The sequence below is a fragment of the Brienomyrus brachyistius genome, chromosome 1, assembly GCF_023856365.1.
Source record: "Brienomyrus brachyistius isolate T26 chromosome 1, BBRACH_0.4, whole genome shotgun sequence".
NCBI lineage: Eukaryota > Metazoa > Chordata > Actinopteri > Osteoglossiformes > Mormyridae > Brienomyrus > Brienomyrus brachyistius.
In genome coordinates, this window is record NC_064533.1 from 4,844,989 (window position 1) to 4,858,431 (window position 13,443).

The 13,443-nt window shown below is 43.8% G+C and overlaps 2 protein-coding genes across 3 annotated transcripts; both read left to right on the forward strand.

Moving 5' to 3' along the window:
• Positions 1-249: 249 nt before the first annotated feature.
• LOC125715600 (tyrosine--tRNA ligase, mitochondrial-like) lies at positions 250-4,424 on the forward strand. The gene is made up of 5 exons (XM_048987385.1): positions 250-1,199; positions 1,810-1,977; positions 2,463-2,618; positions 2,721-2,891; positions 3,273-4,424. The coding sequence occupies exons 1-5, from the start codon at positions 406-408 to the stop codon at positions 3,430-3,432; spliced, it is 1,449 nt and encodes a 482-aa protein (XP_048843342.1). The 5' UTR covers positions 250-405; the 3' UTR covers positions 3,433-4,424.
• A 1,094-nt stretch (positions 4,425-5,518) lies between these two features.
• Positions 5,519-9,219, forward strand: LOC125715731 (cyclin-dependent kinase inhibitor 1B-like). 2 transcript variants are annotated; one of them, XM_048987717.1, is made up of 3 exons: positions 5,519-6,353; positions 6,671-6,785; positions 7,675-9,219. In XM_048987717.1, the coding sequence occupies exons 1-3, from the start codon at positions 5,903-5,905 to the stop codon at positions 7,676-7,678; spliced, it is 570 nt and encodes a 189-aa protein (XP_048843674.1). In that variant the 5' UTR covers positions 5,519-5,902; the 3' UTR covers positions 7,679-9,219. The 2 variants fall into 2 exon arrangements, with proteins under 2 accessions (XP_048843674.1, XP_048843588.1); XM_048987631.1 differs by having other exon boundaries at positions 5,526-6,353; positions 6,671-6,797.
• The last annotated feature ends 4,224 nt before the right edge of the window (positions 9,220-13,443 follow it).

Genomic DNA, 13,443 nt, shown 5'->3' on the forward strand with positions numbered 1-13,443 from the left:
ACGGTTTCTAAAGTTGCCGAAAACTGAACACCCGGATTGACGTACAACACTCTGATCTTTTCATAAATTATTGCACCTACTTCTAGTAAGTTTCTGTCCTGTTAATTATAACTTGTTTGGTCTCTGAAGTCAAAATGGATTGAAGCATTTAATAGCCACCATAAATTCAGCAAAACACTGAAAAATATGTGTGATTATGCCAGAATAAAAGTACGCGCATATCATTTGGGATATATTTCCTCATCGGCTTTTATAGCGTTGTACTTCAGCCGTGTTTTGCAAACTTTCAAAAGAATCACGTCGCAGAATACGATCTGGGTGCTGAGGGTCCTTCTTACCGCCGGTAGATGGCGCCACGTCCTTTCATTCTCATCGACGAGATTAAACCCTGTTTATCGCGTCATCATGATAAAAATGGCGGCGCCCATAGCGAACTCGTGGAAGTCGTTCGCGAGACATAAACACTATTTATTATCAAGACTGAAAAATGTGAATTCCGGATTTTACCCAAGGCTCGCCTCCTCCGAGAGCAGCGAACGGGGATTTCTGTCTTTGTTAAACCAAAGGGGGGTTTTACAGGACATTCTCCCCGAGTCTGGCCAGTTGTCTCTGTCTCAGCTCTTGCACTCGGGTGCACAGACTGTGTACTGCGGCTTCGATCCCACGGCCGACAGCCTGCATATCGGGAACCTGCTACCCGTCATCGCCCTAATGCACTTCCGTAACGCCGGACATAATGTCGTAGCAGTCATCGGCGAAGCCACTGCCCAGATCGGGGATCCTTGCGGCAAGACCGTGGAACGGGACCGGCTATCAGTCGGTGCAGTGAAGGAGAACGCCAGGGCCGTCAGAAATTGCCTGCAACGATTATTCATTCATCATGAACTGTGTTTCTCAAGCGAGCCCCAGAAGCTTGGATCGGTGACGGTGCTAAACAACACCAGCTGGTACCGCGGATGGAGCGCCGTATCTTTCCTGTCCGAGGTGGGGAGGCACTTCCGAATGGGGGCGCTATTAAGCGGACACGGCGTTCAGTCTCGACTGAAGAGTGCCGAGGGCCTGAATCTGACTGAATTCACGTACCAGCTCCTTCAAGCCTACGACTTCTATCACCTACATCAGCACCAGGACTGCAGGATCCAGGCCGGGGGAGCAGACCAGCTCGGCAACATCGCGTCGGGACAAGAATTCGTTCATAAGTAACTGGACCCATGCAGATAATCATACATACTGTTCTGTAATATTCATCACAATGCAATAGTACCGTATTTCATAACTAGTGCAGAATATCTGATTAAGTGATGGATTCAATGTATGTTAAAAGATCCTGGTGGAATCAGCTAAACGAAAACAGGCACTTATCTGATTAATCATATATTCCACTGCTGGGGTTATTTGACCAGTTGTGAGGCACTTGGTTACATAGGTCCAGTTCCATAACCACACCGCTCCCTACTGAATGTCTTATCTGTCCTGATGAAGGTCATTAAAAGCAAACTAACACAAAGAATGACACACTAACCCAAATGGACAAATTAGGTAACCATCCAGGACCGAAACAAGTTAATTGAATGTCCTGACCTGGAATTTTGTATGAAAATGGCTGCAGTGCATCACTGGTCCACGCGTTGGTGGTGGCTGATATATAAAATTGTACGGCATCGATATTTTGAATGGAATTTGTAAACGTGGCTCATTACTTTGCTTTAATTATTAATTGGAATAGGCTGATGCTTCACATAAGGGAAGGCTAGAGATTTAAAAATCTGGTTTAATCTGGACTCTGCCTTCGTCATTCACGTGGTGTAGGATGACTGGGCAGGACGTGTACGGACTCACCGTGCCGCTGGTAGCCAGCATTGCGGGGGACAAGCTGGGGAAGACAGCAGGAAACGCACTGTGGCTGGACCGGGAGCGGACGTCGCCCTTTGAGCTGTTCCAGCACTTCCTGAGGCAGCCTGACAGCTGTGTGGAGAGGCAAGTGCTCGTTTGGAGACGGTACGCGTGTCAGGTCTGCCCCCTGCAGGAAGGGACAGGCACAGCACTATCACAATGCAGTATGGTGAACCAACAAGAAAACTTTCATTATCCCAGAGGAAATTGCTGGTGATTACAGACTGCACAGCACACTGCCACACAAAAGGCAGAAAACAGACAATACACTGTACCACATACAGCAATTACTGTGTAAAAATAAGTAATCTATATCTGGTAAAATGCTGGTGCATTTTAAAAGACAACGTTATTGAGATGGTTTCACTTGTTTTATTTGTCATATGCAAGTCTACAGTCAGAGTATAACTTGCAGTGAAATGCAACGTGGTCATGCAATGTTATGGGATGCATTTTGTACACGCTCACAGCAATGACGGAAGTTGTCTATGAATCTCCCCAGTTTGTGCATGAGAGCCAGTCGTGAATGTGCCGTCTTCCCTGATCTGTCGGTGGTTTCCCCGATGCAGGTACCTGAGGTTGTTCACATTCCTCTCCTTGGAGGAGGTGGGACACGTGATAGAGGAGCAGAAGCAGGACCCCGGCAAACGGTCTGCGCAGCGGCGGCTGGCGGAAGAGGTGACCAGACTCGTCCACGGCGAAGACGGTGTGGAAAGCGCCCGGAGGCAAGCCGCTCCCCTTTAACTGTGGCTCCCTCTAGTGGTCCCTGCTGGAATCATCCATGCTACTCCATTTCTTTGCTCTGTTACCTCACTGCATGCTGACAGGTGCACGGACGCCCTCTACCATGGCAGCCTGGAGGCGCTGCAGGAAATGAGTGATGTGGAGCTGCAGGAGCTATTTAGAGAGGTGCCTGTCTGTGAGCTGGTGCTGGAGCCGGGAATCACCGTGCTGGACGTCTGCAGGAAAGCGGGGGCTGTTCCCGATGGGCCCCGTGGGTAAGTATAGGGCAGCCGTCTGCTACATCCTGCAGCTATGAAGCACTGGAACCTCACACCACTTCTCAGACAATACGATGTAGTCTGTGAGGGCTTCAGCTTGGGTCGGAACCAGCAACCATCAGCTTATACTAACCACAATGCTGACCATAGCCCTAACTCAGTGTTGCTTTATGTTTATCTATCTTGGGTGATTGTTTTCTGAGCTGGAACGAAGTCTTGTGGAAGCAGTTGTCTTCTGTGTCCAAGGTTCTGGTGGCAAAATAATTCATTTTCCTCGTACTTTCGAAAACATACAAGGGCTAACAAGAAGAGTAAACTAGAACAGAATCTAAAGATGGATCTTGTGGCCCAGTTAACCATGCATCTCATACCGGGCAGGTCCCGGATGGTGAAGGAGGGGGCAGTGTGGCTGAACCACTGCCGGGTCGCCTGTCCGGAGCAGCTGCTCAGGCAGGACAGCCACATCTTGACCAACGGGCTGACCTTGCTTAAGGTGGGCAAGAGGAACTTCTACATGCTTAAATGGTTGACCTCGTAACCCTTCTTCAAATTCTCTGTAAGAGGCATGATGGACCATGTGCTTCCAGACACCTGTGATTCGCTGAACTACTTTTGGACAGTCAGCTGACTTTATGGCTGAGGACAATATTGTAGTGTATACCAAATATATTTAAGGGTTAGTATGGCACTGTATGCCATACTAAATAATACTAAATAATAATACTAAATGATAAAATAAATAAAAACAGCAAAACCACATCATCAGTGATGCCAGTTAAGGCAACGTTCGGGTATGTTTGCACTGTATTCCAGTTGAGCAGCCCAGTGCTGCCACACAAAGACTGAACACTGTAAAACCAGTGATGACCAAAATCAGGTGTGTTTTACATTGTGATAAAATAACTAACTTCAGATATGCTCAGTTTGGAAGAAAACAGTGTGAAAATCAGAATACCTACAACCCCCCCCCCCCCCCCCCTCAAAAAAAAAAAAATCAGGCTAAACATCTGTGCCTTTTTCTCAGTTCCACTGTCAGTGCAGTTGACGTGTTTTGCCTTTAGAGGGCAGAGTGGCTCAGTGGGCATCTCTGCTGTCCCCTAGTTTCTGTGTGTGGGGTGATCCAGTGGGATGATCCAGTGGGGTGATCCAGTGTCCTGTCCACGGTGTAGCCCAGTCTTCTGCCCTATACTACATGGTGTAGGCTCCAGACCAGTCTGTGACTCTATCCAAAGTACGATTGGAAGACTGATGGATGGAATAAATATGTAAATACGCAGTCAAATTTCCGTGCTACTGTTGTAAAGGCTGCTATTGATGTCCCCCCTGATGACTCTCTCTGAAATTGAATGTTTTCAGTCCTACCACTAGGTGTCAGGATTGGCCTTCCTTCACTTGTCAGCTTTCTTCAGTTGTCGTTCAGTATCTCATTTTTAAAAAATGGACTATATTAATTTGACTGCATAAAATGTGTGTAAACATTGTATAAGATGTGTAATTCTTTAAAATAGAATTTATCATGGGGCAAATGTAGTCATGTGTGTCTGACCTTTTATTTTCTTGGGTTTGGGAGTGGTTAGTCTATATTTTCTGTTTCAGTGAAGTTCTCCAAAACCTATGTCAACTGTCACTCGCCGTCAATGGCGGGGGGGCTGTGATAATTCAGACTGACTGCTACAAAAATCGGAGTCGTTTGAACCGCGGACTAAACTGTTTGTTCTTCAACTTCTGAAATGGGTGCCAACGTTGTTTTAAAAATGTACAGCGTAAACTCAGGCTTCAGCTCTGGTTGCTGCAAGGACAAAATATGTCACTGCTCAGATTACGGGGAACATTTTTTCCTGCTGAACCTACGAGTAAATGCACTCATTTCACCAGGACCGAGAGAATCATATGGTGTAATGAGATGCCTCACCTCTGACCACAATATCTTCATTTCAACAATTTCAAGTGATTTCAAGTAAATAATAGAAGTGAATTAATTTAAATACAACCTAGCTTAAACGACCGAATCCAGAAGCGCGGCGGGTTTTATGAGCTTTCCAAGGCACCTTGCTCCGGTTTGACAGCGCGAATACACTTACTACGCTGGATTCACTCCGCTTTGGGGCAGTGATTTCTAAGCGTAAACAAAACACTTCAGATCACAACTGGCTCGCCGCACCCACCAGCCCGTTTCCAAAAATACGAAACTAAATCAAGACAAAAAAAGCGGCCTAAAGAATACTGGATAAGACACACAAAAAAATCCCTTTATATACTCGTGCATTACTCCGCATTTTTACATATGACTTAATTCAAAAGAAGCATGTGCTTAAACCAATTCAATAAATATACTTAATGCTCAACAGCCAAAAGAATCAAACAGAAGACAGTGATATTCTGCAGGAATGCAGTCTGCATAGTGGGCAGAGACTGCATAATAACAATTATTATGCTTTGCACTGTTAAAAGCATTTTCTTTTTTTACATTTTCTGAAAATATACATAATTGAAATGTGGCCGAATATAAGGCTGCAAGCGTCGGCACGGTTCCACCTCGGCCAGCGGACTGGCACCGTGTCGCACAGCCGGGTTCACCTTAAATGTGGGCGGACCGCCGGCTCGGGCCAATGGCTCTTTCGCTCTGTTTAAATAGCTCTGGTGTCAATCATTTTTCTCAGCCATCGCCATATTGGGATCCTAAGAGTTTCGTCTGCTCCTTCCATTCTCTTATTGGACTCAGAGGAGATATTGACAGGGTGTCGTTTGTTTTTTGGCAGCTTTGGGTTTTGCCGTTGCAGCTTTGATGGTGGTTACCCGCGCATCGCCGCACCGACTCGCCGCTGTTACCGTCGGGGAAGGGCTGCTTCTTTCTGCGCACGGCATGCCTGCGTTTGCGGCGATCGCTGCCGATACGCCAGCTTTGGATCGTGCTTGAATCGGACGAGGGGGAAATACGTGGTATTTTTCTGCAGCGCTTTTGGGTGCTTCTGTTGTTTTTCCCCTTTTTTCCCTCCCAAACACGGAAAATGTCAGATGTGCGGCTCTCGAATGGGAGTCCTCCCCTGGAGAGGATGGAGGCGCGGGTGTCGGACTTCCCCAAGCCGTCAGCCTGCAGGGTGCTGTTCGGGATGCCGAACCATGAGGAGCTGCAGCGGGAGTTAAGCGAGCGCCTGCGGGAGATCGAGGAGGCCAAAAGCGACAAGTGGAATTTCGACTTTGCGGCTCATAGGCCGCTTCCGCCCGGGAGGTACAAGTGGGAGCCGGTGGACGACGCCCCCGAGTTTTACGGCGGACCGCGCTGCACGCCAGCGGACTCCCGGCCAGCGGACGCCGCTGCGGAGATCGGCGTGGATGTTAATGGACACAGCGGCCCGGTGCTGGAGGACCCCGGAGCCAGGCCGCCTGAACACATCTCGGACGGACAAACGGACCGCACGGAGCTGGCGACGAGTCAGAAGAGAAAGCGAGCGAGTGCCGGTACGGTGTCCAGCGAGCGAAATCTGCATTAAATTTTACTTTGCAATCATGTTTACGGCGGAAGTCAAACTCCTGCGTTGCGAGGCGCAGATGCACTAAAAGCAGTTTTGCAGTCAAACTTCCATGCGAGGCTTAGTTTTGCACTGCGCAACTAAAAATCCATATATTGCCGTGTATTACGTAGTAAGGACTCCGTGCACGATGTTTTTTAAATGTACTACAGCGATCGGAGTGGCTGAGGTACTAATAAAGCCCCTCGCCTTGCATGCATTATATTCCTCGTCATTTTAACGGTATGTGTTATTCTTCTGTGCTAGATCGCTCGTCGCAAAAAAAACGATCGCGGAACAGTTCGGATGAAGTTGCTCGTAACCCAGTTGTCCCCCATTCGGTTGAAAACACACCCAGGAAATCCAGCCCAAAGACACAAACGTGAGCATTACGGTAAGGTGTTTTTTGTCTCTCGTAAGGCTCTTTGGTTATGCGTTTATTTTAATGGCTGATTGCTCTGCCTTTTGCCTGAAGTTCTGGCTGAGTTTGATACTTTGAAATGTTGTAAAGCCGTATCCGTTTTAAAACGCAGAACACATTGTTTTCCATTACTGTTTAGGCAAGAGAAAAGCGAAGTCTAGAACTGTCCATCCAGAAATATACTGGAATAGTGTTTGAAAATTATTTTAACGGGATAGTGGATTAAATGGTGTAACACATATGAACGGTCGTAGTTAAACTTTAAGTTTTAACTTTTTTGTTAAAACTGACACATGCATTTAAAAGCGTAAATATGAAGGTGAACGAACTGGTGATTTTATGCAGGTTTATGTAGTTAACTCGTGCCCCGAATCTCGGTGCGTCATTTTGAGAGTAGATCAATTCGGCGCCGACGCCCGAAAGGGGTTAAACTTGCAGGGAGCCGCGGCGCTTCCTGCCGCCTGTAAACAAGGCTGTAGTAACACGTCAGCAGCCCCGCGGCTCTGCCGACGTGTTCCGCCGAATCCGAAGTGACCTTACGCCGCTTTCCACTTCGGCGCGGAGCCGCCGATTTATGATTTAGGTTCCAGTCTCACCGCCAGGTTCGTCGGGTAGAATTACAAACGTGCATCCTACTTTAAAATTGTTGCAAACTATACTTTTGGTAAACTCGTCTTTCGTGCAACTGCGATGGAATTAATACATATAAAATGATGCAACTGGTGAAATTTATTGTTACCCCCCCCCCCCCATTTAGGATATTTTGCTGAGATTCGATTCTTGCATTTCTGCGAGGAGGAAGTAAATGTGTTTTTTTTTTTTAAATCTTTTTTTATCTGACTTCTCACAGCTGAAGATAAACAACGATGTCACAGAATACTTCAGTAAAAAATGAACTGCAGACGGATGAGGGGAGCAGATCCCATTCGGACTCTTCCAAGGATGTGGAGACTTGCAGACACTGAATTTAAACACTAACAGTCTGGCACTCAGCAAAAGTTAATCTGCCTCTATAGCAGTAAATGTAGCAATTTGCAGTTAGCCTCTGCTAATTTTGGCCGTTTTTTTTTTTTTTTTTTAACTACCTGTGTATATATTTTTCTATTCATATGTAGCACATAAACGTTTTTATTATGGAGATTTTTTTTTTCCTTTGTATAAAAGTGTGAATTTTTGATTTGACTTGAAGGCTTGCAGTGTGGTTCTCAGAATATTGCAAAAAAAAAATGGAAGGTGTCAAATCCTTTTCTATATAATTTGCATGGAAGCGATGCAAACAAAATTTACAAATCAGGGTGTGTTCACGATCCTGGTATAATTTATTATTCTGTCAAAGTGAAGTTCTTTTGCTTTTTAAGACATGTACATGATAAGAGTTCCAGTACAGGATTTAATTTTGGTTGGCTGGCTAATTCGATCTTTCTCTGGACACATTAATGGTGAGTCCGTTTTTTTTCAGTTGGAGGGGGGTGTGTAGGTGGAAAAACATACACAAACATATCTATAGTTAATGCCATTCTTCCTTAGTCTGAATAAACTAATCATTTAGAGCTGGAGCGTCAGTCGTAATTTTCTTTAATAAAGCCTTATAATCCTGGCACCTTGTGAATATCAGAGTTGGCTTTTAAAAATCTACTTTTAATTGAAGTTAAATGCATACGGTCAACATCTACAGTATTAATTGTACATTGGCCATGGCTGTTTAAACAGTCTTATTTATACGTAATGTTTTGGTTGAGTTGTCCTACTGAACATACAATACGTTGTAACTAAAATATTGTGTTTTTTTTAATTTAATGATAGTATATTTACCCTCAGACTGACTTAAAATTACACGATTGAAGATTTTTCTGCCCAAGAGCACGAATCAGCAAAATGTATATTTTAATGTATGCATCCACAGTACCCCATTATTATTTGTATTTTTTTGTTTTTCCCTCTTAAACCCCCCCCCCCCCCCCCCCCAAATAAGACTTGGCACTATTATTCATGAGGAATTATTTCTTACACTGCATGTGTACTTGTGTAAAACAGGACCGTGTACCTGTGTACATAACTGTAAAAACACTGAGAAAACTAACTTATTTATGTTTTTTTTCTTTTCTTTCTTTAAACGGGTTGGGTTATTCTCCGCATGTTTTGTGTTTTTTTTTTTGTTTTTTTTTTTTTCCCTTGTTTAAAGCGCTTATTTTTTTTGTAATTGGTTGGTAGTATTTCTTTAAGATTTTTTTAAACAGATCATATATGGTTGCAGACTGAGCCTTTATTTGATATTTGCATTTTGAATTGTGTGTGTGTGTGCGCGCGTGTGTACGTACGTGTGTGTGTGTGTGTGTGTGTGTGTGTGTGTTGTGCTCCTTTTGTTACAATCAATTAAAAAAGATTTGGCAAATGATTTTGACTTCCTGTCTGCATTGGGCTGTTTTTTTTACTAGTGGAAACTGAATGGTATGTTAAAATTGCTAAAATTAAAAACTAATTTCCTTGCATGGAAAAATACACCAATATGTAAATACAAAAGACGAACATTAAAAAAAAAACACCATAGCCACTTACACCCATGACCAATTCAAATATGTATATGACACGTTTAGATGTATACATGCTGTTATTGGGAATGTGATTTAAAACGGGATCATTTTGCTTTTTTAACACCCTGTAGCACAAGATGATGTGTTTCAGGCCACGTGGAACAACCAGTTCAGGGTTCTTGGAGCAATACTGCACAAGAGTTGCATCATTTGGTGAACCGCAATTTTACAAACGCTGCTCTGCCCTCTGCTACAGTGACCATTCAACCTAACGCATCTCGGGTACTTTGGTGAACACTCATACCTGGTGAGACCCAGCCGCCAAAAGTACTGCAACTATGGTGACCTTCAGTCTCCCTCAGCCATTCGGCGCTAAGTACATTTCAGGCTAGTAAGTGTGATTGGTTATTAATAAACATATTTGTAAAGGACTCTGATGAACTTGACAGGTGAAGTTGGAGATGCACTGATGTTTTCAAACACAGCTCTATTAACCCCCACGAGTACAGCGAAACGTTACTATTTTATCAACAAAAATAACTGGGTTTTGGATTGCTGTCAATATTCTAATGCAGTTGTACAATATTTTTTATCCTAGTTTATCATTGCACATCACGCCCCCATCTACCTGAATGAATGACTCAGCTCCCAGAATATAATTAGGCTAATAAGTCGAAAAATGATAGCTAATTGTAAAAAAAATTATTAAATTGTTACAAAGTAATTCAAAGTATTTAATATTGCATGCAGTGTTGATTCATGCATAGCGATGGTGGTGCAGGGAATGGATTGGTACAGCTTGTGTACGTGTAGGCTGGAGCCAGACGTCGAAGAGAGTTTTCTGCACATTGTGGGGGTGTGAGCTGGTTTTCGGTAAAACCGCTTAACGTGCCGACAGAGTGCATCGCCTCTCTGGCTGTGAAATGCATGAAATGGGGATCGACCCAGGCCGATTCCTCGCGCCGTAGCGATCCGGGGCTAAACGCGGTGACGCACGAGACCTTCCAGCCCGGGAGCAGGGGAGGGGGAAAAAGGGAACTGCACGGAAGGGGGGGGGGGTTACTGACGTGCGACTCACCCAATCCGGCGGGGGTGCAGAAAAGCACACCACTGACGGCAGCCACTGACATCGGCCTGCTGCACGATCCGGAGCGGTGCTGCGGGCGGAGGTTCGGGCTGCACCCCGAGAGGGGCCCGGCCCTTCCGCTACATTCATTGGATAGTTTGTTTTCCTCTTTTTGCTGATGCAAGCGACTTAAAATAAACAGAAAAAATGCATAGGTGTAGTTTTCTGTCGTTTGCGGCCGGAGTGCGGACTTTTCAAATAAAGCGTTTTTACTGTAGCCGCTTGTTTCTTGCGTTTTAATAATGCGCAAGTAATACACTAGTAACTCGGAGGAACCGATCGAGAACTAAAATAGGCCTATTATGCAACATAATTTAATACTTTTATACAGACCCGCTGACCCGTAGCAAAGGGACACTCAGAAACGCCGATTTACTTGAGGAATAATTCAAACGCAAAAATAGTGTTTTTTCTATTATTATTTGTGAGAGCTCGACTGTCCTGTGCAGTTGGGATTTAATTACATTTATTTGAGCGGAAATCCTTGGACGAATTCTTGTGGAAAAGTAGTGTATCGTAGTTCTGCCGTGCACATTGTTCCAGGAAAGCCAATGTCAAACGCAAGGCATGGAATGTGCGCTGAAAACATTTTAATTAAAAATAAAAAAATGCACTTGTTTTAATTCCAGGCGCTGACCTTGGAGTGTGCCAGTAGGTGACACCCTCCCCACCTTTAGAGCCGTTTACGTTCATTAAAATGAATTTTACATTTTCACGTTAATATATAGCTACGAGGGTAAATGACTTAAATCTGTATGCCGCTCAGGAGCAAAGCTAATCCCGGTGTTTAAAAGGCAGGGTGAACTTAAATTACCTGCTTGTTGAAACCCATAAATCGGCAGAATGCATGAGAGTAACAGCTGAGTCTCCATCCACTCCCTCTGACAGAAGAGACCGAAATCGTAAGGAAAACGGGCACGTTAAAAAATCAAGCGCTGCAAAGAGGCAAAGTTCAACTGTACAGCATATAAGTCAAATGCTGTCTTAGTCATCACAACTACAGTCTCGGTACACATACAGTACTATAGCGTAGATGCTGTCTAAATGGATAAATTATCCATGATCAACAAACCATGCTCATAAATTCACAAAATCTGTGATAACACTGTAAAACGCCTTTTACACCTACTTGCTACAATCATATTCATTCCGTTCTACTATACTGTACTTGTGCTTACACCACCAAAATATAAAAATTATACCATCCAGAAACAGTCACACATATTAGGTCAGGAACAGCATTTCTCAAAGTGATATCTAAATATTTATATTTGTTGATATAACAATCATATAACCTGGATGTATTAATGCCAACTCATGAAGCCCCTTTGAACAATAGCCTGTGAAAACGCCAGTATGTATATTTTTAGTTATGTTACTTTAAGAAAAAGTGAGCTATATTAAACCCACAATAGGATCACAAATTCAACAAGAAATTCGTTGGTCTGTAGCCCAACGTTTTGTCTAAATGGTCTCAATATATTGCAGTTCAAATTTTGTGTGATTCGGATGAACGGTTTAGGTCAGGTTCAAAAAAGTAGAATCTGCACATTTTGCAAATTAGCTAACAATCTAAGGGGCAGAGTTTGACGATCTCATTAGCAAAAATGGCTGCTTGGAACCAAGGAATCTGCAGAAAACAGAATTTGCTTTCTGTGACTCACAGTTCAGTAAATATGGGCCAAGATGAAGAACACAGCCACCGTCAGGGTGATCAGTGTTACTTTGCACCATAGCACCAAATTTCAGGATCCTAGGTCATGTACATGGGTAATTATAGCCTGCTGAAATCTGATTGGCTGTAACTACATACCTAGACCATGTCCCCCCTTAACCTCTCCTCATAAGACATTCTTCAAGACCAGGAATCATTCTTCCAGTCCTATGTCGAAGGCAGCAATGTCTCTTTTTTTTGGCAAGGTGACCAAACCTGCACACAATATTCTCGGTGGGGTTTTACTAAGGAATTATATAATCATAGCATCACCTCCCTTGACTTAAACTCCACACACCTAGAGATGTAACCCAACATCCAATTGGCCTTTTTTATTGCTTCCCCACACTGGTGAGAGTGGGACATGGAAGCATTAATATACACACGGAGGTCTTTCTCATAATTGAATACCTTTATTTCCGTGGAACCCATAAAATATCTGTACTTTATATTTCTGCTCCCTGCATGGATTACCTTACATTTATCTCTGTTAAATTTAATCTGCCAGATATCAGCCCAGTCGCTAATTAAATCAAGATCCCATTGTAGCCTTTGTGCTGCTAGTTCAGTATCTGCTACATCACCCACCTTGGTGTCGTCTGCAAAATGTAACCAGTTTGCTGTATATATTGGTGTTAATATCGTTAATGTAAATTAGGAATAAAAATGGTCCTAAAATTGAACCCTGTGGTACCCCACTATGAGTCCAGGCCCACTGTGACATTCTGCCTCTAAGAATACGTAACCAATGCCTGATGAGTATATGAACTCTTATTCAATGTTTAATGTTTCTACACCTTATGGTGTCACCTCCCCATGTCGATACCATAGCGGAGCTTGGACAGTCTCTATGTAATGGGCCTATTAGCATGCTGTTTATCTGCTGGAACAGAGCATCTTTTCGTAAATCTGCACAAAGTTAACAACGTTATGCTGAAAATAATTAATACGCTTCATAACTAAGGGCATAAATATAACCATCCGGCATGAAGTCTAAGGTCACAGGCTTCTCTCCAGAGTTGGCTGGCGTCCCATGTATTGTTTTTGCAGAACGCTGTACTACTCGGTTTCTTAGAAGAAAAACATTCTTGCATAAATGTTTGAGAGTGAGTGCTCTACAGGCTTCATTGTCCTCCATCCACACTTGGTAGAGGAATGGTGGCTAAGGTCGGACACCACTCTCTTCATCTGTCTGGATCCAGTTCTGTGCACATATACGGTTACCATGTTCAAATTCACCCTGTATAC